This window comes from Vidua macroura, chromosome 6 (assembly GCF_024509145.1).
Source record: "Vidua macroura isolate BioBank_ID:100142 chromosome 6, ASM2450914v1, whole genome shotgun sequence".
NCBI classification, from domain to species: domain Eukaryota; kingdom Metazoa; phylum Chordata; class Aves; order Passeriformes; family Viduidae; genus Vidua; species Vidua macroura.
This window is the reverse complement of record NC_071576.1, coordinates 12205313-12231994: the sequence shown is the minus strand read 5'-3', so window position 1 is coordinate 12231994 and position 26682 is coordinate 12205313. Positions and strand designations below refer to the sequence as shown.

The 26682-nt window shown below is 40.4% G+C and overlaps 1 protein-coding gene across 13 annotated transcripts in view; it reads left to right on the top strand.

Annotated features, from left to right (window-relative positions):
• Positions 1-26682, top strand: part of EML1 (EMAP like 1) — a 121386-nt gene that overhangs the window by 36363 nt on the left and 58341 nt on the right. For 6 of the 13 annotated variants that reach the window (XM_053979865.1, XM_053979864.1, XM_053979863.1 and 3 more), the window contains exon 1: positions 6076-6280. The exons of 1 other annotated variant lie outside the window; for it this stretch is intronic. In XM_053979865.1, coding sequence (XP_053835840.1) covers positions 6214-6280 — 67 coding nt within the window. In that variant the 5' untranslated portion in view covers positions 6076-6213. Of the gene's footprint in view, positions 1-6074; positions 6281-26682 lie in introns of those variants that run through there. 6 more of the 13 variants (XM_053979860.1, XM_053979861.1, XM_053979859.1 and 3 more) reach the window with 3 other exon arrangements.

Below are 26682 nucleotides of genomic sequence, written 5' to 3'. Positions count from 1 at the left end.
GTTAAAATGCTCCTTCTAAAACGTGAACAGAATGGGTACTGTAGAACCACTTCATTAAAAATGGCAATTTTTGTGTACACCTTAAATTATCAACTTGCTATGCTGTTATTTAAATATAATGTAAAAAAAATTTCTATTTTTTTATTTACTTACTCTAGTCTCATTCTTCTCTAATACAGTTTAGAAGGCACAGATTTATGTAGCTGTGGCTTTGTATAACTCAGACATTAAATTTTAACAAAATATTGTTTAATATACACATAAAATAGATCTCTGGAATATATACTCTCACAGTAACATCTTTATCATCATAGCATAGATATTAAAAAAAAACTACTCTCAGCCATGTGCAGAAGGGTGTCAGTGTGCTGCAAGCCACACAGAAGCATTACTTTTTCATACTTGCTGAAACCATTTCCCCATACCTACATTTTGGGGCTCCCTGAGGTTCTAGTGGGTGCAGGAAAGATCTTTCTGCTGGGAGGGAATTCCCCCTGGGAAGTGACACAGACCTGTAGGGATGATCCTCCTGTGCCCTGAATGGTGAACTGGTAAACCTGTGCCAAAGCTATTGTACCTGAAACCAGAGATGCCCCTCTCACAGGAGGTAGGATTTGTGGCCCTGTGTACATAGATCTCAAAGAGCTCTGCTAGCAGAAGCTTTCAGACTCTGTTGAGGGCTGCAGCCACCAAAAATAGGGTTGCAGAACTGAGTAACAACTGAAAACTTCTAAGGAGGAATTTTGAAGGGTGGATGGATCATTTTGTGTGATGCCATCCATCACTGTGCCTCTTCACGTCAATCTCGCAGAGTATTAATATCTCAGAAGTGCTGTTCCCATCTGCAGATTGGAATGGAATATGGAACAGGAGTTGCATTCCTGTTTATCTGTAGTACATTTTGCTTCTCATCAGTTTCAAATCTCAATGTCACAGCTGTGGATGTAGTAAGTCTGCATTCAGCCATTACATACATTGATGTGCATTGAACCCAAAGTGTTAGGGGGTCTTGCAAACGTAAGAGTGTTTCTACCACAGGCAGTGTGTTTGAAAGCCTTTCATAACAAACCATACAAGTAGTATCTTCAGTGTTTATGGGCAGGATATTCTCAGTAGACTCATGTTGCAGTTGGTGCAATAACTGGTAGTTACTCTGGCTTGATTCTGTCACAGACTTCCCAGCATGACCTTGTCTGTGTCATGTTTTTCTTCCCATTTTCCGAATAAGCAAATAAAGCCAACATTTATTTCAAAAAGGTGGTGCAAATCTGAAAGCATCAGTGTTTGCTGAGCAGCCTCCCATCTTTGAATAGGAAGAGTCATAGATGTGGAAAGCATTATTCTTTTCATCTTCAAAGTCTTCTCTTTGTATTTACAAACTAACCAATCTGCAAAACAGTATTTTTTTTTCCAGGGCAATATGATTAAGACTATTCTTATTAATTATAGGGAAACTCCCATAATTCCAATATATGTAGTTCAAAACAACATGATATATACATGCATATTGCGACATATTTTCATTTGGATTGTTAAACCTGCATAGCTTTGATGGCTTCATCCCACATTTGCTATATTGTATTTTTAATGCACTCAGACTGTGCTGGTATAATGGTGATCCTCCTCTTATACCCCATCTTTCCCACATGCATGAAGTCTGCTTTGTAGTGACATTCATGAAGCTCCCTGCTGTGGCTGAAACACTGGAGTCCTGCTATTTAGAATGAATGATTATTCCAGTGGTTGAAGTGTTCTCACAAAGGAGACTGGGCAGCAAGGCACTTCTTCCTTTCCTACCCCACTAGGAGAGGAAACATTTTTTTAAGCCTATGATGGGATCCTGACAGCCAGTACCTTAAGATAGTCTTAGCAGTGAGAAAAAGCCACTTCTGCAGAATGAAGACAATATATTCACTGCCTGGAAATCTCTTTAAAAATGCAAACATTCTTGCTGCTTTCTGAATAGAAAGGGAAAACAAATAAACATTAAAAAACCCCAGTATAAATCAGGATTTCATCAGATTTCAGGAAGCTAATTCCAAAACTTAACCCCAGAGCCTCTCTCTGCTAAGTACTGATCTCATCCTGCTAGTTCCTAAACCAGTCATTGGCTATTCCTTCCGTAGGGCTCCTGCTGTGTGCAGCTTGCTCCTGCTGCTGCTGCTGCTGCTGCTGCTGGGTGTTGTGCTGCTCAGCCCCAGCCCCCAGCTTCTGTCAAAGCACTCTGTCCTCCAATGCTGAGGCATGGAGGGCACTGTGCCTGTGCTATGATGCCAGCTTTCAGACCATCCAACTCTCAGTGCTGGGGATGAACAGCTGGAAAAGATGCCCATTTCCTCAGTTTTGAATGAGATGATTCAGGGAGAAGCACACACATAGTACCTTGTGTTTTGGATTGCAGTCTCAGCCCAGGCACCAAGTGTTGCAGTGCTTCAGCTTTTTAATGGATGAAACTTCTGACTCACAGAGGAAAAGCAAACCTTGAACAAGCATACAATTTAAAAGCTTCCAGGCTCAAGCAGAGACCAACTGCTGCATTAAGTAAGAATGTGAATGGTGAAATGGACTCTTACATGTTAAATGGAAACACAGTGAGCTACAGAAATGAGCTTAGCTCCCTTTGATCATGCTTCAGTAAATGTGACCTATCAAATGATTGCTAAAGAGCTTGAGGGGATCTTCAAATGTTAGTCATGGTAAAACAGATGCTATAATTATATCCACTGATAAATTTTAGCAAAACCAGCACATTTGCTGATGGTGCTAGATGCTTTGCCTGATGAAGATTTCTCTAGTTACAATGTACATTCCGTGTGCACAGCAGCTATCCAAGCTTCCCTGATCTGTTCAGCAGACAGGCTTTGCACTGACCTGAAAGAAGAGCCCTCCAGTCTCTGTGGTGAATTGAGCCTTCACCTTGGGTAAACTCTGCACAGAAGGGCTCACTGCACCTGATGCCATCAGCAGCTCTGCACAGCAGGCTTTGCCACTGACAGCCAGATTCCAGTGTGCTTCCCTTAGCAAGTGCCACCACCTCCCCTGCACAAACCTGCTGGAAGCAGTGGCATTTAGCACAAACCCAGGGGACAGCTATGAAGGGCAGGCTGTCCAAGCTACCACCACAGGGTGAAAGCAGCCCGATCCTGTTTTCAGGAAGGGATAAAGAGAACATCAGAATTTTCAGGAATTGGATGTTGGTGATCCTAGTGAACCCCTCCCAACTCAGAATATTCTGTGATTTGGTGAAATTTGACTACAGCCTGGTAACAGGGAGTGAAAGCAAGTCTTCTTTGTCCTAATATTGGTGTATATGAACTCCTAAAAGCTCAGTGAGGGATGGGTGAAAGCTCTTTTATTCTCACTTAGCTAATAGTAATTTGCATTACACTACTCAAGACAAAAGTTAAGTTATTAGGTATAAAATACAGCTTTCAAAAAGGTAACATCATACAGTTTCTGACTGCTAGCAGTCATTGTGCACAAGTGTACAGCAACAAATCCTTTCACAATACACCAGCCCCACTGTACTGCTCAGGATGCCACATTCCCACCTTAATGGTTTCACACTTACCAAAGAACTGGCTTTGAAATATACAAATGATGCAGGCTACAGTATACTGAAATATGGATAACTAAAAGTTTTTTTGATGTTTCACCATACCAGAAGAATTCCTAGAGACACACCAGTGCATCCTTCTAATCCATTCTGCCATTGTTCCCACAGCCAGACAGGATTTCTTTTTCATTTCATGCCTTGTGGTGCAGTTTAGTATAATGAGATTGTTACAGGTCTCAAAATCATTAAATTATGAAAGTGCTTCCCTCTTCTAACCCTTACTCTTAGAGTATAATAGAATCATAACAGCATCTGGAGACTGGAGCTGAGACCATTTTCTGTCACATCTCTGAGCTGATTTGCAGCACGCTGAGCTGAAAGGCTTCACAGACACCGTCACCATTCATTTCAGTGAGAAATCTATTGTAAGGTTTTACATGTTGCATCTCTCTCTAAGGATAGATTAGATTTGAGTTTCTAAGTGACTTTTAATTTCTACTTTCTGAAATGGAGCTGCATTGACTCTTTCTGGTCTTTCTCCTACTTTGACAAATCTCATAAAAGCTACTGGGCATTTACTTTTCTTATCTTTGTATCAATCTCACTGACAACACAGTTTTTACTACAAACATAGTACTTTTAGATAGCATAGGTTTAATATTTTTTATTTTCCAAAACTTAGACATCAGAAGGAAGTAGAGGTTAAAGTAACATTGACATCTTATGGTAAGCACACCTCTTGTCTCAAGATGGTAGAAAATAAGCTTATTAAAACATGTCTCAACCTCAAAAATAGTAACCAAATGATGGCAACAATGTTTTAAAATTAAGGAAATTCTTAGTCAGAATTTTTACTGAAAATGAGCTTAATTTTTCTATTGTTGCAACTTGTCTGCCAAAAATCCCATATATGTCTTTCTACATGTGTACAATGTTTTAGAATAATATAGCATTTTTGAAACATTTGATGGCTTATGAATGAAAAAGTCATGAGAAAACCTAAGGGCTCTGTGTTAAAGATAAGAAAGAATCATGTCTCATTTAAAACACTAAGAATACCTATATGCTTTTGCAGTTTTGAAGTAATTTTCTTTTTTTTTTTTTTATCTCTGGTTTTGGTTTTTAAAAATTTATCATTAAATTACCACAGTTTTCTGTTATTTATAGCCCACAGCTATAAAATGCAGTTGTTTTTGTCTGATACAATTTAAGCACATGAGGCTGGGTAAGTGCTTGTGCTGGAGATGACTTCAACTCTACCAGTATTGGCATTGGCAATTCAAGAGGGAGCACTTTTCACTCTGCTTTAACATGCAACTGATATCTCTGCCTAATTTTATAGCACACTTTTGTGGTAGCACTGCCATGGTTTAGTGGTTGGTGAAAAGACTCACACATACCAAACCCACGCCTGTAAATGGATCCACATGATGGAACTGCCCTGCAAAAAGCTCCTGGAAGGACTGGGGACTGAAGACATGACGTGTTAAATGCTTCGGCATTTTTCAAGATGAAAGGTGCTATAGATGTGCAATGAATTATTTCCCTTGTGTCCCTTGAGGAGCTTGAACTAAAAATGTCTTTCAGTCACTGGACACTTCAACATTCCTTAGCACAGAAATTGAAGCCCAAAATGTATCAAATAATTTCACAATATTAGTAGCCACTAGTTTTGGACCACTACCTTCATCTCACCACGAACAGACATTATGAATATACCTAGATAAAAACATGTTAAACAGTTAAAGCTGTTTTAGTATCCTGTATTGGGAAAGTGTATCACTCTTCAAACCACATAGTTTAAACTGTATAAAATGCCATAAGGAATTACAGTGTGTATAAGTCTTTTTGGTTTTCTAAGAGAGCGTCAATTACAATGTTATCGTGACAGCTCCATCCTGTAGCCAGGAGAATCGCCACTGAAATCAGTGGAGGGCATAAGGTGCAATTACAGGCAGGCTGTTGCTTCGGTGGAAGAAACGAGAGGAGCCTCGGATAAGGCATCCGAGCGCTGAGGCAGCAGGGAGGGATGCTGGGGCTGCGGACGCGGGGCTCCCCGGCTGCACAGCTGCCACCGCAAAACCCCTGCCCCGCATGCAGGGACGCTGCAGCCCTAACCGAGTCCATGGTGGTACTTCGGGTTAACTCCCGGGTGATCGGCGGGCATCTCCCGCCGCACGGCCGGGCAGTGTCTCTGCTCCATCTCGGCCCGATCGGGACACCCGGCCGGCGGTCCGGCGGCGGCAGAGCCCCGGGCGCGGCAGGGGGACCGCGCGGTTCGTCCTTCTCTCCGCCGCGGCCTGAAGCCGGCGGCTCCGCCGAGGAGAGATGGCCGCGCCGGCCGAAAGACGCGGCTCCTCGCTCGCCCTGCCGCCTCGGGGTCCCCCCCGCCTCCCGGGCCGCGCCGTGACGGCGGCCGCCCCGCCCCGGCCCGCCCCGGCCCGCCCCGCGGGTCTCCCCCCGCTCCTCGGCGGCGGAGCGGAGCGGAGCGGCCGCCGCCCCAGCCGCGGCGGAGTGAATGGGTTGCCATGGCAACTGAGTGAGGCAGGCAGCGAGGCCGCCGCGGCCCCAGCCGCCTCCGCTCCGCAGCGTGTGGGCGAGCAGGCAGCGGGCGGCCGCCGGGACAGCCGAGGGGACGCCGGGAGCGCAGCGGCAGGATGGAGGACGGCTTCTCCAGCTACAGCAGCCTCTACGACACCTCCTCGCTGCTCCAGTTCTGCAACGGTAAGGGCGGGGGCCAGCCCGGCGAGCAGCGGGGTCCTGGCGCTCCGGCGGGGCGGAGGCGGAGGCCGGCGCGGGGAAGGCAGCGCCGGGAGCGGGCCTGGTCAGGGCTGCCGGCGGCTCCTCCGCCCAGGGCCGCCCGGCTCCGCGGCGCAACTCGGGGAGAAGAGGAGGAGGAGGAGGGAGGAAACTTCACCCCCTTCAGCCTCCCCCGTTATTCGGCGGGAAACCTGCCAGCCCTCGGGGCGCCTCTGCGAGCAACTTCTGCACGTCCTTCATGGGAATATGCGGAGATTCGTGTGCGTATGTGGATGGTAGAGATGTCTGTGTGCATCTTTCCCAAAGGCAGATCTGGTAGCTCAAGCGATCGCCCACCGCTGCGTGTCTCCGTTACGCGTATGCCAACATACACACACATATATACATATAAATATATATATATCTTTATATATAAATTAACATATATATATATGTATAAGACATGTATTTATATGCATGTATAGTGCCGAGCTGCCCGTGACCCCGGGGGCGCAGTGGGACGCCGCGGCGGGGGCAGGTGTCCTTCAGCCCCCTGCCCGCTCCCGGAGCCCACCCGGCGCCGCTCTGCACCGGCGAAGGGCGGTGTTGAGGTGCGAGATGCCTGTGTGGAGTTACGGGAGTTGGCCTGCAGTTATTGATTTTTCTTTCTGCTGTTTTTTTTAAGGTAGGGGTTATTGGGGTGGTGGCGTCACCTGGGTGGCAGCATGACAGGGGAGCTGCCAGGCTGCAGTGATGGATCGTAAAAAAGGAAGGAGATGAGGATCTGCCAGTGTCCTCACAGGCAGTACTGGAGATTGGCCTGCACAGTACTTGGGATTATTCAAGTAGCTGACATTTTCCTTGAGGAAAATAAATCCGCTATTCTAAATATTACAGAGAGTTCTTCATGGTAAACTGTAATCTCAAAATACCTTACTTTGATATGAGTTCTTGCTTTCTAGCAGCAAAATTGTGAGCATTCATAAACTCATATTTCATATTTGTGGATGTCTTATTCCTCTACATTTTAGTAGTGGTCTCTGCTTTCTACTGCTGTCTGAACAGCTGAAGTCAGATTCATATGAAATTGCTTCACGACAGCAACTGCATCAGACATAGCTGCTCTTTCCTTGGAAGCTGTGAAGATGATAAATTTCACTTTATTTTCTTTGTGGTGTGGTGCAAGAAAGAGACAGGTTTGCAGAAAACTCTGATATGTGTGGACATGGAGATTGTGGGAGCAGTTTTTTTCCCACAGGAGCCCACAGTGTGTGGGCTGTGCATTGTGCAGTGGCACTGTATTTTTGGAGCTCTTCAGGAGAGAAAACTGTGACTATGTATGGGGGTTGTACACTAATAGCAGATGCCTGTTTTGCCTAAACTTAATAAATATTTCATTTTAAGTGTTTTTAATAAGGAAACAGAGCAATGTATTTCAAAGTTTATACTCTAATCCATTTATAAGCAAGCTTTATAAGCAACCAAAATCCCTGAGCTTTGCTTTTACAATGGTCATGATAGTAGCCTGCATGTGGGAGTAGAAGGAGTAGCATCACTTTCTGAATAGTTTCAAAAAGCAAAGTAGCTTTTTCCTGTGGACTGTCCCTCATGTTGATTTGGTAACTCTGAGCACCAATTATACTTGGTGGAAATAAGCCATATGTATTTATACTGTACATAGGTTTTAAAATCTTAGTTAATCCTTAAGTATTATATTCTAGAATGTGTTTCTAGAACAAATCACTTGCTTAGCTTTGTCTCATTGTAGATAGCGACCTCGCGGGCTGTTGTAAGTTTGTATTATTCTGTGCTTATAAAAGAAAGTGGTTGAATTCAGAAGCCCTTCATTTTACAAGTTAGCCTTTAGTGAGACTATATTAAATGAGATGAGGAATTAAAGATAATGAAGCCTTTGAGTACAGTCTTGAGGTAATCAGGTATTTTACACATGACCCATGAGGAAGAAAATACAAATAGAAGATGCCAGTGAGGGTTTTGAGGTTGGAAAGTGGTAAATAGAATTGCATTACAGGAAACTGGAAAGCTCTTGCATGTATAATGGGCAGTATGAAAAATGATGTGAAGTTGGGAGTGGGGCAGACATATAGAAGAAACCAAACAAAACAAGCAAGTGGTAGAGATAGAAAGACAATATGATTTTAGTATATGGTAAAGTGAAATACCATATGATTTTAGTATATGGTAAAGTGAAATAAAGTGGCTGGTAAGCACTCAAAGTGATCATTGTTGTATACTGTAAAAGTTCCTGTTCTGAATAGGATTAATTTTAGTTGTACAAGAAAAGACATGGTGGAATTTTCTGGTGCTCTCAAACAGAATAAATGATAAAGAGATGGCCTGTATGTATTGTTTCAAAAGATCAGGATGCAAAGGCTGTGCTCCTGAAAAAATATCTGTGGGTTACCTGTGGGGTAGCAACCAAGGTGTAGCCTGGGACAAGGATGGCTGCAGCCTCTCCCACTTCTCAATGCATTCTCCTTGTTTGGAGTGGGTGGGAGCCCAAGATGGGAATGGGAGTGAGGGAGCAGTAATGGGCAGGAAGCTGTGATGGGGATGAGGGAACAGGACCTTGTCTGGTGGAGGACCTGGTCAGGGAGAAAAAAGTTAATATGAGAGTAGATTTGCCCCGAACTTGCTCCTTTCTTTCTAGAAAGGGCCCTGGGTTCAAGAGGAGAATTTGGGTCTTCCCTCATATGCAGATTTAGTTTGCATGATTATTTAGTAATGTGTTTTTACGGCTTGTGATGTGTAAAAAATCAAGTAAATGGAGAAGGAAGGGAGAGAAGAAAGAGGGTGAGGAAAATATGTTAGTTTTGAGCTGCATGTCTAAAATCTAGGGCAAATATTTAGCACAGCTAGTTCAAAGCCACCTACTTTCTTCAAACTCCTTTTTACAGAGTAGTAAAGCTACAGTTGGCATTTGAGAAGTACTGTGTTAATGAACACAAGTGTCAATCTGAGATAACATCAAAGCAAGAAATACAAACTTCCAATGTGATTTTAGGCAAGTTATTTCTTTCTTGATGCCTTAGTTTCCTTAGTTGTAAACTGAGCAGAAAGTGCATGCCTGCTTTGGAGGAGTTTATCATATTTATTGATTTGTTTGGTATCTCCCTCTTCAGTTTCAGAGGACAGTCTTCAGATGCACAAAATGTTTTGTTAATTGCTCAGCCTGTTCTGTTTGTTTATTTTTAAGAAAGACACTAAAATAACTCCTCTTAAAGCCCAAGGACAGTTCTCAACTTACATGTCACTTTCTGTGTAATGAAGGACTCTGTTGGTTTATTTTGCATGTTGTAAAGTACAGCTTAGATAATATTAACTGTGCCTGGTTATAGATACCTTTCTTGGTATAGGAGTTACTTTTAGGTAGAAAGCCAGTATGTTTATCTACAGTCAATCAGGTTGTTAGTCATGTGTTATTTAAGCTGAAGGTAAAAGTGGAAGGATACTGATAAGGTGAGATAATGTTGAGGTTTTTAGCATCTGCTTAAAAACTGGTGGAGAGAACCATGCTGAACATGAAACCCTACCAAACAAGACACATACTGGAATTAGAGACAGTGCTCATCTCGCCTCCAGCTGATTTACTAAGCTGCAGCTGTGATCAGTACTGATTATAGACAGGTTGGGGAGACATGTAGGGTGTGGGCAGAGTTTTGTGGGTCCTCTGACCGCAAATCCCTGTCTATCTATTCTCTATCTATTTACACAGCCTTCACCACAGTAGTTGCTGTGGGCAGGATTATTAGGTATGTGAAATGTAAAGGGTGAAATCTGGGATTCCTGCAAAATGCCTATGTAGACTTAAAGATGGAAGTGAAAATTTATCTATGATTTCTTTGGAACGTGTAGCATCTTTTAAATGTCCTTCATGTGGCTACTGGGAAAATCATACTTGTCAAATGGCCATTCCTGCAACTACAAATGCCTTGTTTGACAGAAGCTTCAACTTCAGAGTATCTGGGTAAAGCAGTAAAAAAAAGTGTGAAACGTTATTTCTTAATGAAATTGATGTATTTGGCAAGGGACTCCATAATATTAATTACAGTTCTGTTTAACAGATTACCTGAAGAGTAATTGTTAGTGAAAAATTTAAATTGATACAAACTATGCTATAATTTATTTTTTAAAAAGAGCAGAATAATCACAGAATATGCTGAGTTGGAAGGGACCCACAAGGATCTGATCATCCAACTCTTAGCCCCGCACAGGACTATCCCCAAGAGGCGCGCCAGGTGCCAAGAGCATTGTCCAGATGCTTCTTGAACTCTCTCAGGCTCCTGGAGAGCCAGTTCAGTGCCCAAGCACTCTGTGGGTGAAGAACCTTTCCCTGATATCCAACCTAAACTTCCCTTGACACAACTTCTGACTATGCTCTCTGGTTCTGACACTGGTCACTGCAGTGGCTGCCCGTCCTCTTCCCCTCATGAGGAAGTTGTAGAGTGTGATGAGGTCTCCTCTTAGTCTCCTGTTCTCCAGGCTGAACAGATCAATAATAAAAAAACCTCTTAAGAAGTAATAGTTCCTTTTGGCTCCCTCTCCCCAAAATCACCAAAATCACTAAATCATATTAAGATTTTTGACAGGTAATAACTTTGGTAACTGTCAGTCACTCTAAAGTTACAAAAAGTAAATTGTGTGACTCAGTTTTTGTCAGTCTATTTATGGTTTGAATCTTCTGCTTCTGTAATTCTTCTCCATTCCTGAAAACAAATTGAATATGTGTACCTCTTCTCTCTGACTCCTGTATCTGCAAGTGGAGCAATGCCTGTCAGTGAGGAAGTGAGCACCACAAACAGGAAATCTCTATGGACAGTATTATTCTGGTGGTTGTCTCTTCTTTCCCATTTGACTCTCACACTTCCTCTCCTTAACCTTCCTAATGCAGCCAGTTACCCTCTTCCTACCGCTGGACCAAAGTCACACAATATGGAACGGGTTAGGGAAGGAACAATGCTAAGTTGAACCTTGTAGCTTTCAGGGCACCAGTTCAAATCTGTCAAGGGCTGGAAGAGACTGTAATTTGTTTTACTGTGATCACTTCCTAGCAATAATGTACAACAAAATTGGATTTAATTCAGTGTTCGCTGGGCAGATTCATGCACTCTGTGTAGGAAAAGGTGTTGCAAGCATGTTCAAAAAGATGTTGCAAACATGTTAATAGCATTACTCATGTTGTTTTTCTCAGAAGTCCAAAACAACACAGTCAGAGAGACAAATCAGGCTTTCCCATGTCTCATCTCTAGACCTCTTCTCTCCAGAACAGCAGCATGTTCTGAACTAAGGGTGGAGGCCACTTGAAGCCACTTGATGCCCCACTTGAAGCTTCTACCAGTTTTGTAGGACATAAGATTTTATTACCTTAGACAGCATTGCTTAGACAGCATTTTCTTAATTTTTCTTTCAGTGAGATTTGTTCTGGCTCTTGCAGTCAAGCTCTTAAATGAAATGCTGAATTGGACTCTACATTAAGTGTCAGTTTTATACATTTTGGAGCTATACAGAGTATAAGTTGATTCTAGAATATTTTTCTTCACTACTGGAGTAAAGAGGAGGGAGAGGTGGCATACAGAAACACTTTTTTTTGTTGGTATGTGCAGTAATTGAATGCAGAATAAATCAGTATGCTATGAATTAAAAATAACTTGCTGCAATGGACACTTGCACAATATATATTGTTAGCCTATTAGAGCTCAGACTATTATTGCTAATAAGACACTATATAAGTAAACTGAATTTGTTGCCCTTTAATTAGCTATTTATTTCCAAAACATGAATTATTAACACTTGTGTTAGTCATGAATGGTGTTAATTATAGTTACTGGAATTTAATTTTTTTTCCTTTTTTTTTTTTAACTAAGCTTCTAAAAACAAATGAAAATGTAGACCAGTCATGAGAGAATCCTCTAGTGATAGTTAAACCTCAACAGAGAATCTGTGTCAGAGTTAGCAATATGGAGAGAAATTACAAGTATCAAGTATTTTATCATGAATAAAACAACATACAGAATTGCAAATTAAAGCATTGGGCTCTCAGCAGAGAAACATGCTTTATCTGATCTTCAAGGAGTTTAAAAAAAATTAATAGTACTTTACGGAGCTGATAAAATATATGTTTTAATTTCTGATTAAAAATAGCAAATCTAAAATTCTTTTATTGAACCTTAAACCACGTGCAAATAATTGAAATAAGATTAAAATTATATGGAAAGTACATTATTAAAAAGGGAATATACGTGAGGAGACAGTGAGGGAGTACACCAATCAGTGACATACATTTTAATAGGTTTTATTCTGACTTCCCTCTTCTTTCACCTTTCCTTAGGAATTTAAGATGAAGATTTTAAAGTTGATGTGCCGTTCTTTTGTCAAGAGAAGTTTTGTGAAGCTGTAATAAAGAACTTGTCTTTTGATCTCTAAAGTCTTGAGGATGATGAGAGAGAATAAGTAGGAAGGTTGTATGAAATGGTGTAATGATTACATTTTTTGTTGGGTGCTTGCTCTTTGCAAATGACACTAATTGGGCAACCGTAAGGAATTGTGAAAGCTTAAAGGGAGTGCAAAAGGAGCTGTAGATGAAACTCTTCTTCCATGAATCATAATTTAAAATGTTCGTCCATTACGTAATTAAAACGTGGAAGTAGCTCCCTGAGGTTTTCTAGGGAGATGGGGTGGGGATAATGATATGTTAACATGATTTCACTAAATTAATTCTTTGGAAAGTAATTAAGTGAGATTGTCCATACTCCATTACTTCCAAAGGGTAATATCTGACATGGTCCATCATATTGTCATCTTGCTTTGAAATGACTGATTATTGAATAAATATATAATACTAATTTGAAAAGTAGCATTGGAGATCTCTAGCACTGTTTTTAGGTATTGTGGAATGTAGAAATGAATCACCTTTTTGGATTTAAAATCTGAAATAAGCACTTCATTGTAGTAAAAACAGTTTGCATTTCTTAACAGCATAGACCCTGTATTTGATTGGAAACTTATGCCAAGATTCCTGCAGACAGGAATGAAAAAATGTTTTCTGGTTTTAAGTATGACTTCTATAATCTGTTGTGGGCCAATACGTGGAGCATTGCTGCTGGCTTTTAGTCATCTGAGAATTGAGTGTGAACAAGGCTTAGGAGCCTAAGCTAAGCTTTGAAATGTGGGACTCCTAAGATGCAGAATAGATGAACACATTTAATATGTGAATAGAGAAACAATCTTTGTTTCAAGCTAATAAAGGCAAATATTTTCAAATTAAAAGTTTGTACTGAACCTTGTATTTTATGAAAATTAGATCTTTTTCTTACAACTGTGTTGGAAAACATAGCAGACTGAAACAGCCTTTGACGTTTCCCAGTACAGCTCCTGTACACTCTAGTGGGGCTAACTGGGCACTGGTGTCTAGAATTTCCTTGAGTCTGTTAAAGGTTTCTGTACCCTGAAGTCAGAAGCATTAGGAGCAGCTCTTACTTTATTTTTTTCCTTTGGTGAAAAAAAAAAATCCCTTTGAAACCTGAGAAAGATCCTGAGAAACAGTTTCATATTTATTTTATGCTTACTAAAACCAATTACCATTTTGTTGCTTCCTTTTCCCCTTCCCAATGCAGCATTTCACAAGCTGTTTTACCCAGATCTGTTGCTGCCTAGAAAGCATCCTTCCATCTCCCACATGGAGATGCTGCTTTAAAGAGCTTGCAGGATGTGGCAGGTGGGTCCTCGTGCTGCCCTGGAGCAGGTACGTCAGGGTTTGGGTGTTACCCACGTTGTCCCGCTGCGCAGTGCCCGATGAACAGCACGGTGCCCGAGGGTGGCTTCTTGGAGGTGACTGAGGTCCATGGCTACATGGGTGGTCCAGCAAGGCTAGCTGGGCCACAGGGGGCAACGAGGTCTTTATCTAAACTGATAAAAACCTTACAGGCATTAGCATATTCTGAGGCTCAGGCCAGTCTTTATTCAAACCAGTGTCTGCATTCCTACCTTTTTGCTTTATATCTTCCAAATGCAGGCCAGAATTATAGGGCAGTAGCAGACAGGACTATGCTTAAATGATCTGAAAAGTCAGGCCATCGTTTTTAGGTTACTAACTGTGAATCTAAAGATTGAATTTTGAATTAAATTTTTAAATTGAATTTAAGGAGTTTCTGTCCATGCATTATATGAGGCAGTGTCATAAAGCACATGTATAATACCTCAGTGTAACACAGTAAATAATTACTGATGTGATTTGGGGTAAGAAGCAAAATCCAGACAATGTGCAGGTGATAGAAATTTGATTGTGGACTTCAGTAGGACTGAACTTTGAAACTCTGGAAATGATCATGGCAAAGCCCAGTTGAATCTAAAAAAATGAGTATTCTTAGAAATTTTGGCTCTCGTAGTAAAATATGTATCTATTGTAGTTTAGTGAACTCTCTATAATGCCATGCTAGGAAGGAGGTGTGATGGTAGGTTCTTGCTTTTTCTCCCTTTATCTCCCTAAATAGTGTGAGAAGTCCTTGTGGTAGCTGTATTTCAGTTTGGAAATAAGTGATTTCCTCTGTGTTCAGAGGTTTTAATGAACTAATGAGGGGTCCTTTGGGACTAAATATTTTATACAATTTTAAAGTTAAGCATTTATATGTTTTGCAAGGCTTGAGGCCTTTCTCCACAGAGAAGTGAGAAAAGATCCATTTATAAATTTGGGGGGTTGGTGTGTGGTCCAGCAGACCCCCAGTGTAGGCTGGGGTCGGCTACTGGTGGCATATAGATAAGCCTTTTCTTGACTGGTGTACTGCAGGGTCTCGCAGCTGAAGGGCTGCATAATTAAAAGAGGAATATGTAAGGTGCACTAGCTCTGTGAGGCTGCACTCCAGCACCTGCTATGTCCACCTTAGCAGGAACTGTGGGACAAGAGAAAGAAATCTGTAAAGCAAAACAGTTTGTGGTGAGGGCTGGGGTATCCAGTGTCTCTGCATTTACTGTGGGCTAGCTATAAGATAATGCCATGTACCAAACACACTCCAGCACTGGAGCACTCCTGCTGTGCTACTGGAGTGCTCTCCCAAGACTTGGCCTCTCTATGAACCAAAGAGGCGTGATGGGTGACAAACACTGCATAAGCATCTTTGGGTCCAAACTAAAATATGTATAGGGAGCTGTGGCAGCTGGAGCTGGGGCAGTTGTATTGTTGTAGTCTTTGAGAGATGTTTTCTCCCACTCTCTAGTGTTTAGCCATTATTCATTCTGATTGGGAAGTAACATGGTCAGTACACCAACAGAGGAGTTGCGTCCTTGATGTTCTGTCCTGATTTTCTTGAGAAGAGATTTTTAATACCGTGAACAAGAGACCGTAGGACCTGTGTTTGACTTGAGCACTTCTTTAGGTCTGAAGATTTTTTTAACAGTTTCTCTGTCAGAAAGATCATTATAAGTGTTGGTCATGTTCAGAACAAAAAATTTAAAACTCCAGACTTCTTTCTTTTGAGCAAGTTTTAATGGATCAGACAGAACTAAAATCAAGGCTTTACATTTACAACAATCCTGCTTTACTGAAAGATCTGTCATTTTTAAGGCAGAAAGAGGGGAAGGAATATGGGTGTAGCAGTCTATCTGTCCTTTTTATTATTTAATAGCTTGGTGTTTCCATCTCTGGTTTTAAAGCTGAATAAACAGGATACAAATAATAAGGGCTTTGGTTATGGGGTTCTGTCTCCAGATTGTTATTGATTATTGTGTGGTGGGTTTTGCTTAGATTGTTTTTGCTGCATTGGATGACCTGTTGTTTGAAAGACTTAAGATAAGCATGTTATCTGTGCAAGCCTGAAAAAAAATGGTTGTGAATATCACACCAATACTATTTCAGAATAAATTTATAGCTGAATTACATTGTTAGTTATTTGAATGGTATTTCAGCTTTCTTTTATGATCTGGAGGCTTTGTTTTGGTTTTAGGAAAGAGTTAAATAACTGAGTTGTGGGATTAAATGTTCAGCTATGGAATTGAAAAATGGTTGCTGTTGTGTTAAGTGAATGCTTTACAACTGAAATTCATGGAAGCTGGAAAACACATTTGTTGGTATGGTCTCCCGAGAGCAATATATTTGTATCTACTCACTTATTTTTTATGGAGCACAGGGTTTTAGGCATTAGGGTGAAACTTTACAGCAGTGAACAGAGTAGTGTGGTTTATTCCAGCATTGCCTCATGTGTAAATTATTTGAGAGATTCTGTTCTGTAGCTGTCAGTTCTTGGTAAGATACTGTTGCTTGTATTTTAGCTTCTTCTGTGAGCACATAGCCCTGCGTGATTGATCTGCTTATTTCTAAATTTTGTTTAAATAGGGGGAGTCTATAGCAGGCCAACCTACCACTTCCAACCCTCCCACAGGGCCAAGATGAATCAAAAGAACTCTTTCTCCTTTCATCTGCCCTCTTAAAATTAAATGTACCTTGTTTCTGATGCATATGGATGTAATACAATCATTTTTCTAACTTTGAAGATGAGTAACACTATGTGATAATGTTTCAGCTGTTTCAATGAAATGAAAGGATAGAAAGTAACATAGATGGGGAGACAAAGGAATGTTAAAGATGACAGGCTCAGTCCTTCAAATGTTATGTGATAAGAGGGTGTATAGTGTTCCTTAGGAGTAAAGGTTAATAAACCAGAGAGCTGTGGGAGCTGGAAGATAGCACTGTAAAATTCAGAAGACGGAGGTTAAATGGATTCTGATCTTGAGGGCAAACCTGTTGTCCCTGCCCCACTGCCCGTTTCCATTTTCACCTGGGGCTGATAAGCCACACCACACTGTGCAGCTGCTCAGGAGGAAGGTCTCGTTTCCCCTTCCCTTACTTGCTGTCTGTGGTTTTACCTACTTGATGGACTAAATTGTCAGGAGCTAGTTTAACATGCTAACCTAACAGAAGAAAAAAAAATTAAAAACAGGCAGTATCTGTGTGTGGTATTTTGGTTTTGATTTTGCTGGGTTCGTTTTCTGCAAAGTTGGAGAATTAAATCAGTTTTCAGAGGCAGCAAAAGATAAATTGTAGGAGAAGCGGGTGCTGCAGGCGGACTGGGGGCTTCTAGAATGGCCATTGTGTCGTGTGGAACTGGACCCTTGCTTTTGTCAATGCAGCTGCTTGTGGCACCATGTGTTGCACAGCATCAATAAATTAATCCAAGTTGGAAGTGTTGCCCATCTGTTGTGTATTGTAGCAGGTAGAAGTGATCCCCTTTTTCCGGTCTTGTGCCAGGCATAGTGGTGGTAGGCAAACTTTTAAAACAGTGCATAAGGCGGTACAAGGGAGAGACACACAGCTGCTGAAGACTAATAAAGAGGGAAACTACTTTTTGACTGCTACAAATATGATTGAATATTGAATTAAGGTTCATAGAGGTGGAAAATTACCTATGCATCATAAATTTAATTTCCAGTCCACCTACCAATTCTAAGCAGAGTGAACTCTTAGAGTGAACATAAAGTTTTTACCATTGAGATTCCTGTCTTTCTTTGGTGAATGTTTAGTTTTTGTAATTGTTTTTCATGTGTGTCTCTGTGTGTTTTTTGGTTTTTTCCCTCCCTGGAAACTATGACTCTCAATCTTTTTTGTAATCCTTTTTATGTGCTCTTCAGAATATGACATCACATTCAATTAAAAAAAGAATCATAGTTAGCCCCAGGCACACAGGTGTACTCAATATTTTTTTTAAACTGAAATTTTAATTAGTAATTGAATATCACCTACTTTTTTCCTTGCACTTTGGAAATTTGTAGTTTTGTATTTCTTAGAATTTTCCTTTATAGTTTTGAGATAGAAGTAAAATTTCTATCAAAAGAACAATAATAATCTCTTCTTTCTTACATTACTTTACTTGAGAACATACTTGTTTCAGGGGCATGTTCATCAGATTATTCCATAACTTTTCAGGAAAAGACATCTCTAAAACCAGAATTAATCAGTAACAAACATCATCAGTGTGATGCTGCTGCTCTGTTCTCAGAACCAAATCTGGGCATTCTTTTGATTACAGGAGACTCATTGCAAAGAGAAGAGGAAGATCCACAAGATCTCTGTGCATTGAGGAATTTAAACACAAATATTCTTGCAGGAGCTGGTAATCATCTTCAGCACTCCCATATAGGAAGGCCTGGATTAAAAATTTTGCGATTGAGAGAGAGTTTACTCTTTTGTTTGTTTACTCTTCATTGTTTCCAAGAAGATTAAATAGGCCTAAAGCAGCTCCAGTGATTCCTGCAAGGCTCTGTTGGATTTTGTGAAGCCCAGAAACCATTTGGTTGATGCTGAGTTATTAACCTTGGTAGCTGTGACTCAGAAGGTTATGAGAGATTTGTGTGCATATTGTTCCAGGAGTGGGTAACTTCAGGGCTTTTCCTCCTTTCTAGTTTTTATATTTGAGTTTTTAATTTTAAAAAATATTTAGCCTCAGGGAGTCCTCTAAATCTAAGCCTTTTACTGTCTTCTGAATTTGGCAGTTACTTCTCTTGGTTTAAATCTCTAGACATGTGTGATGTGAAGCTTTGCAGTAGCTGTTGCCTGGGTGAAGCCTCTCTGGAGGCAAGGAGAAGGATAAAGTTTTGACATTTTCTTTCTTTCCATCTTGCAGATATTTTAACTGAAGTGAAACAGCTGATTTTTAGTAGAGACTCTAAAATTACAGAATTGCTAAGACTGTCTCTTTTGTGGTTTGGTTTTAATTTAGAACAATTGCTAAAATCAGTGGTGTGGAAAGCCACATGCATTTTGTCAGTGTTTTACTATCTGGCATTAGGAACTGGTTAATCCATTTAAGAAGAGGAACAAGAGATTCAATAGGCAGATGTTACAGCCCAGCCCCACATCTTAGATGTTGCCCAATGGACCACTGACAAATACCAGAAAAGGCAAAGAGAAATATTTGGGTGGGGGCAAAAACCCCAGCAGAAGTTTCTCGTTCTTTGTAATTCTGGTTCTACGTAGTGTCTACCAGTCCCATGCTAAGTGAGCAAACAATTGCCAAGCCCATGGCAGTCTGTATCCCAAAGAGCAAGCACCTTACCATCACCTTCCGAGCAAGACTCTGTCTCAGCACGGCTCGTGTGCTTACCCCAAGAACGAAATAGATACAGGCCATCTTCTCCTGGCTATTCCTAACTATTTCCAGTCTGGCCCCCTTAAAATAACTGTCTTGTTGTACAGGATAAGAAGTAGGACAATACATCAGGGAGGAACAAAAGCTATTTCAAACATCTTGATTATGACGTGGTGAAAGTCTTTCTGTTTGGGTGTTTCCAGCTGTTTCTGGCACAGAGCACTTCTGACACTGCACTGGTTTGTATTAACTAGGTTTACTAGATTTAGTAGTGGCTAAAATACATACAGTGATTTTAAAACAATTGGTGTTGTGCAGCCATTGCTCAGTTTACCAAGCTGTCTGTGTTCTTCTATGCTGCAAAGACCGTGTACTGTGGAAGCTTTATCTTTACTGTAAATGTAGTAGTAAGATTTTTTTCATAGAAACTTAATTTATCTTAAGAAGTGTAAATTATCTGGTTTTACATGCAGTTTATTGGAGTACCTTTTGTTCTGCTGCATAAATAGGTAGACTTATATAAAAATTTAAAGTCACTTTGTGCTGTGAACAGCAATTCTGTAACTCTGCTGACAAGTCAGCAACTTGCACAGTTGTGAAATCTTCCCTTTTTTTCCAGTTACGACTGGGAAAAATTGCCATGTTGTTGCTCTTACAAGTCCATGTTACCTGTCCTTTAGCAAGCTGTGGTTGAGCGCTGCATACTAAATGTCAGTTATCATATTGTGCAATCTGTATGAGCAGAATTCCCACTTCCACAGCTGTGGCAGTAGAAATGGGAAGCAGTCAAATAAACTCAGTCCCTCAAGGCTCCTCCCAAGGTGACTGGTGCAGAGTGCAGTGAGGTCCAGGGAATTATTCTGACCTTTTGGAGGCACAAACCTTGGGAAACAAATGAATGTCATTAAAGTAATGACATCTTTCAGATGATAAAAGTAGCAGCTTTAAAAAAAAAAAAAAAGCTTTTGACACTTTTGACAGGCTTGCACATGATAATTAGATAGTAAAAAGAAGGTGTGGGTTGGCAAGGCATTAGATATGAATGATATGCAGGTTTGTATCCATTTTTCTTTAAGCTATGTTGCGCTGAAGATGAAGTCCCATGAACAGTTGTGTAAAGCAGAGGTTTTAAAGTGAAAATGGATTGTATCCATTTGAAATAATTCAAGGGAAGCTGGGGAAAGCTACTGGCACTCTTCTTCTGAATAACTCCTTTGCCTCGTTAAGAAGCTCTTAATACAGCATATTATGGGTATAATCTTAGAACTATGTGCATTGGCTTACCCAGTGTCTATTTATTCACTTTCAAATTAACTTTCAGGAATAATAAGCTTTTTCTTGTACTGTATTTTCTGAACATTACCCTTACTGCCTTTACAACCTGTCAAGGATGCAGGAAAACAGCTAAAGAAGAGGGTGACTTTTGTAATTTGCAAGGAGAAGGAAAAGGAAGAATGGGAAGAGGGAGTGAAGATGAAGAAGGGCCTTGACCTACCTATAGTGTATGAATTTTATGATTAGTCCACAGGAAAATTGATTAAGGCACATAAGGCAGAAGACAATACATGGCATTTAGTATTCCTGTGGGATTTGGGGATCTTCAGCTTAATTTGTCAGGGTATCATCAGCAGGCCAAATGTAGTGGTGGCAGCAGAATTGGGTTCAGGTAGTGGCAACTGCATTGGATTTTGTCCATGTTCAGCATGTTGTGCCATCTGGGAGCCTGATTCCGTACTTTCTGTCTGCCCACTGGATCCCAGCTCTTTCCCACAACAAATAGAGACCCACTCCTACCTGCTGAAGTCCCCTGAGCTTCCAACCTGGTAAGGTGCTGCCAGCTCTCTCTAGTACCTGCTGGTGGTAGCCACTTGCCCTGTGCCCTGGGACCATGACTCCTGAGTGCAGCTCAGATGTGAAGGTATCCCTGCGTGTACTGACTTGAGATATGGGGCAATCTCTTCCATGAAAGTGGGAGCAGCAACAGCTGCCTGTATTGCAGGGACTTGTCTGTGGGCAGTCAAGAGGCAGTTTTTAGATATTATTTTCTTTGCAAACTTTTAGTACCATTTTGATTTCCTGAGAGAAGTTCAGGCTGAGTTCTGGAGGATTCAGCACTGTTGGGGGGGACCCTTTTCTTTCCCACCCCACCGCTGTCCTGTCCTGTTTGCCAGCCTCCAAGTCCTTCAGAAATCAGATGGGAGCTGCCAAAATAGCAGATGTTTCTGCTGAGTGTGCTGTAATTTCTCACAGCAGTGATGCTGATCAGGCTTTGTGTACAGGTCTCAGCAGCACAACTGACTGCCCTCCAGCCTTTGCCATGCCTGACTGGGTAATCTTTAGCCCCACAGAACAGCCCTGACTGAGGGCTGCAGGGGTAGGGCTGGGTAGATTTTGCTGATGATAGAGCTAGGGGACACCTTCCTTTGAGATCAGATTTCTCAAAGTCCCATCCAACCTGATCTTGAACATTTCTAATAATGGGGCATCTGAAGCATCTCTGGGCACTCTCTTCTGGTGCCTCACCAGCCACTGAGCAGGTTGAAGAGAAGAAGACTCCAGAACCTGCAGCATGAGAGGGTACCCTCTTGCAGAGTTTGTGACACGATGCTTTGAAAATTCTTGGGACTTGCCTTTTTTTTCTGCTGTAAGCAGTTGTCCATGAAACAAATGGGTTTTTTTAAATCATCTGGTACAGATCCATGCTAATGCACTCTCCTTGCCGTTGGTTTTTTTGTGGATGAAGTGGCAAACAGGTAGAAAGTTCTAGCACCTCAGGAAAAATTATTAAGCTTTCCTTTTTAAGCTTTGGGGAGTAAGAAAATGTATGAACTAAAGCTGAATAATGAAGCTTAAAACAAAACTGTTTTATTCATGTTTTATAAGATTTTTTAATTACTTAATCATTCCTTATAATTTTTGTAGGAATTAGGCCTCATTCCTTTCAGAAGACAGACTTTCCTGGAGTCAGATAAATCTGATAAGCGTATTTAATGTAATTTTGAAATACAGTACATATGAAACCAGTAAGTTTGATGTCCAGTTCAAAAGCCTCTTTTTTGTGCAAAGGGAACTAGTAGGGTATTGAACTATTTTGCAATACAGTAGGAAAAAATATTTTTCTTTTTTAATGATTAGGGAAGCAGGAGCTATCACACTCTGTGAATGACTTCTCAAAATGTAGTTTTCAGTTAACTATTTGGGTTTGGATTTATTCTTGTGTAGATCTTTTAAGGAACAACTTGTTTGGTCTTTTTGCTTTGGGTTTTGTTTTGTTGGTTATTTTTACTTGATAGTGGGCCTACAAAGCTGTCTTGTTCCCATATAAAAGGAAGAAAAAGAGAGGTGTGGATAGATTTACTTGACTGTGTGACCCCTTTGTCTTAGTGGCACTCACTGCTAGAGCAGTTGCTTGTTGGCTTAAGTGTAACAGGATTCCTGATCAACTGGATCATTTTTCCTTTCTTTTCAACTTTTGGCTTTGCAAATACTGAATGCTTTTGCTTTTGGTGAAAGTCAACATTTGGAAACTGTTACAAATAAGACCATTGAGAGTGAGGAGCTGGGTCACTGCATCAGGGAAGCTGTAGATTTGGGGGTTGGACTTCTCTGCCACAGAGCTCTGTGTATCTTAGCACGAGCTTGTGTACTAAGTTTGTTGCTTTTATGTAACCAAGTATTTTTGTGAAGAAGCTGTACTGTACTAGGCTTTAATCTTGACTGTCTTCTGCTAAAATGAAAGATATTTTGAAAAAGGCATCTCCTGCTTGCCACGGGTGACGTAAAAAATTGTTGTGCTGTGAGCAGATACTGTTTTCTGAACTATCTCTTCAGTGGAGTTGGGAGAAATGTTTCCCAGCCAGTTTCAACTTTTTTCCATCTCTTATAAATCTAGTAATTTTCAATGTTCAATGTGGTGCTCAGTTTACTGCCCATGGAAATCACTGCTCTGTGCTGTGTTGAGAAAGTTTACTGTTCCTAAATGTTGTTTTGGGCAAATCTTATCACTGCAATAATCTTTATGTACTTGTAGACCACTAAACTATGTGCAGGACCACTTTAAAAAATGTTCCTTCTTGAATTGTAAGTAAAGATTGTATTGTTAAACAGTGCCTTTAAAATACTAAATTCATTTAGTTCAAGAGGCTGTACTTGACCTAACTTATGTCTGTACACTTGCATACAGAAGTCTGACTTAGGTGAGTTCCACCCACATCCAGAGCTAAGCATAAGAGAACACTTGCCCTAAAGCTGAATAGCCTTAAAGGTTTGTCTTTACTGATAGGCTCCACCTTATCATGAAGGCTGAAGCTCAGATTCCCAGTAATCACAGGGCCACAAGAGCCTTATCAGCCAGGCTTTCTGCAGGGTTTGTTCACACTAGTCCTTCAGCACAGTGCTATTAGGAGATGGCTTTTGGGAAAGGATTTACTCTGCACAGCCATCATCCATCTAACCACTTGAGTGAAAACTCATACGGGAGAAGTACTGACTGCCGCCAGAAAGAAATCAGTCCCACAGAATCCTTGAAGGAGAGGAACAGTCATGAGCCAGGCTTTGCTTGGACCTTGGCCTGGGACTTGTTCCCAGCCAAGGGCAGACCAGACATCTGCTGACTCTGTCACTTTTACTGAGGGCTCTCCATAGCCCTGGGGAGAGTCAATATTTCATTCGTTGATCAAAGTGTATTTCTAAACTTTTTTCACTCAATATGAAAGATATAAAATAGTTTACCTTTCTCTCCTCCTTCATCTCCTCCTCCATGAAAGCCTGAGTTTCTTTTAAAAATATGCAGCATGCATGCTGTAGCATTGCCAAGTACTGTGAGGATGGGTCAAACCTAAGAATACAACTCGCTCATTCTCACAGGGTGGCAGGACCACACTTCACAGTGTGCTGGGAATGGCATCGCAGCTGGGTGAAATTTGTTGCAATGCTGTGCACCCTATTGTGGTGAAATAAGAATATGATCTCATGCTAGGGAACCCAATTAAAAATAAAAAGAATGCAAATTGTCTTCAATTAGAGGAGTCACATTTTTAACCAAATAATTTATCAGATTATGTGTGTTTCTCTGTTTCCTGAAATAAACCTGAATTACTTTTTTATTTAAGGATAGCAAATAAAGGGATTTTGATTTTTTTTTTCCTTCTCCTAAATAGCCTTAAAACTGTCATCTTCCAGGTTCCATCCTGGAATTTGATGTTCCTACCCGGACATCAAATACTGTATCAAATGTGGTATCTCTGGCTGTGTTTGAGTCCTTGGCAAGGACAGTTTGTTCTTTCTGCATTTATGTCAGCAAAGATTTTTTTGCTGGAGAGTGGGAATATGTAATGGGAAGAGTTTACAGTAAGAATTACTTATAATATAATTATTACTAATAATTATATTATTATATGGTATTATATTTGTCAGAATTAAATGAAGGGAAGACTTAACCATAACTGAAGATGAAGATGGACAGTGTGGGTAAAATTCCATTCTGTTATGGGCATTCTGGATGCTTTTTTACCACTGCCATCCAAGCAAGGCTATCACTAGTTAATTCAAGTACTTCTCACGTGCGCTAGATTAACTGCCCATTCTAGAAAAAAATTCTATATTCCTGTGAGAGACACTACTGAACAAGACAGGTTTTAAAAGACTTATAATGGTTTTCTAAATTTGAAATAACTTTTCCTTTAAATATTTAGATTGTGATTTGTCTTTGTGACAACCTGTAATGAAGCCTAACACTGTGTTAATTTCAGAAACTGAAATATTCACGAGTTACAGCGTTCTAAAGAAAAGTCAGACTACTGCTGAAAGTAAAGACATTAGCTGAGAGCAAGTACCCAGAGTCTGTGAAAGTGATAAATCTGCTTTAGACATCAATGGCCCCTTCTGCAGGTGCAGGAGGAATGTTTTGTTCTCTTTGTATTGTGTCCCTTAGTTTGAGTCTACAGAAAACAATTTATAAAGTTGATTAGCCTTTAAGAAATGTAAATGTAGAATGGGAGTGGTATTTATTTTACAAGTAACTGCTATTGATTAGAGGCTGAGATTTTCCAATTCTTATTTCTCAGAGGATACACTTAGGAAATAAGACAAAACATAAACTATTTCAAATTGGTAATTATGGATTACTTGCTATTGATGCAGTCTCAGTTTAGTAAATTTGTAATTTCTTAAATGGAAAAGTGTTTAATTGCTTATGTATTTCTAAAGTTTAATAGTGTTTTCAATTTGCTTTTAAAAAAACATGTATATAAGATTATAATTTTCATTAAACTGTAGACTATAAAAAATATAGGTAAAAAACTAGTGGTCCAAGTAAATTTGAGGATCAGTTGTCATTTTAATATTGAATATGGAAATTAGGAAAATGACAAAATATATGCTGACCTAAGTAGTTTCTTAACTGTTTAAATGGTCCTGTCTCTAATGTAACATAAAGGCTGCATTTAACTGCAGATCAACTACTGGCTGATACATCTTAGGGTTTCTTGAGAGTGTGAATCAACTTTTCTTTTGTAAAATGACTTAAATACACAACAAACAGGAATAAAAATTTGGCTTGTAATGCATTACTATGGGCTATCGGTAACTTTTAAAAGCTGTTTTAAATCAGTTTTCTTGCCTTTTGAATCTCTCCTGACTGCAAGTAAAAGTAAATCTTTCTGCTTTTATGCATATGGCATGGTTGAAGAATCAAATGGAGAAATCCAGTTTTTTACAGCAGTGAAAAGGTATTGAATTAAACACTATAAAGTTGTTAGGAGAAAGTTTTTTTGTGAACTGATGTGTGGTGTTTATTTGCATGTGGTTTAAAGTATATTTAGGAGAAGCAAATCTCTTCTGAATTGGTTCTTTTTGTCTAGTAATGCTAAACAAAAGCTGGAGGTTTTTTACCTTACATCATGTGATGAATTTGCATTCATTCCTTCCTAGCTGTTGTTGGATGACTTGGACATTGAGCCCTAGCTGTGACATGGAGATGGAGAGTCATTGGAGATGTTCTCCCATGTTCCACAATCTATTTTTCTTCTCTTGTTTTAAGGGTGTGATACAGGCACACTCTCAGCATATCACTGAGACTATAAGGTGCTAAAACAGCCCAGCTATTCTGCCCTGATGCCTTAATTACCCTACTGGTTCTTTCATTAGCAAGTTCTTGTTAGGCTGCATCTTCAGTTTCTTAACTCCAGGCAGGTGCCATGGAGTCACTTCCTTTTCAAACTACTATCCTTGCATTAATATTATGCTACAGAATATTATCATTACTCTCCTGGTTTCTGTTTGCAATGCTGGGGT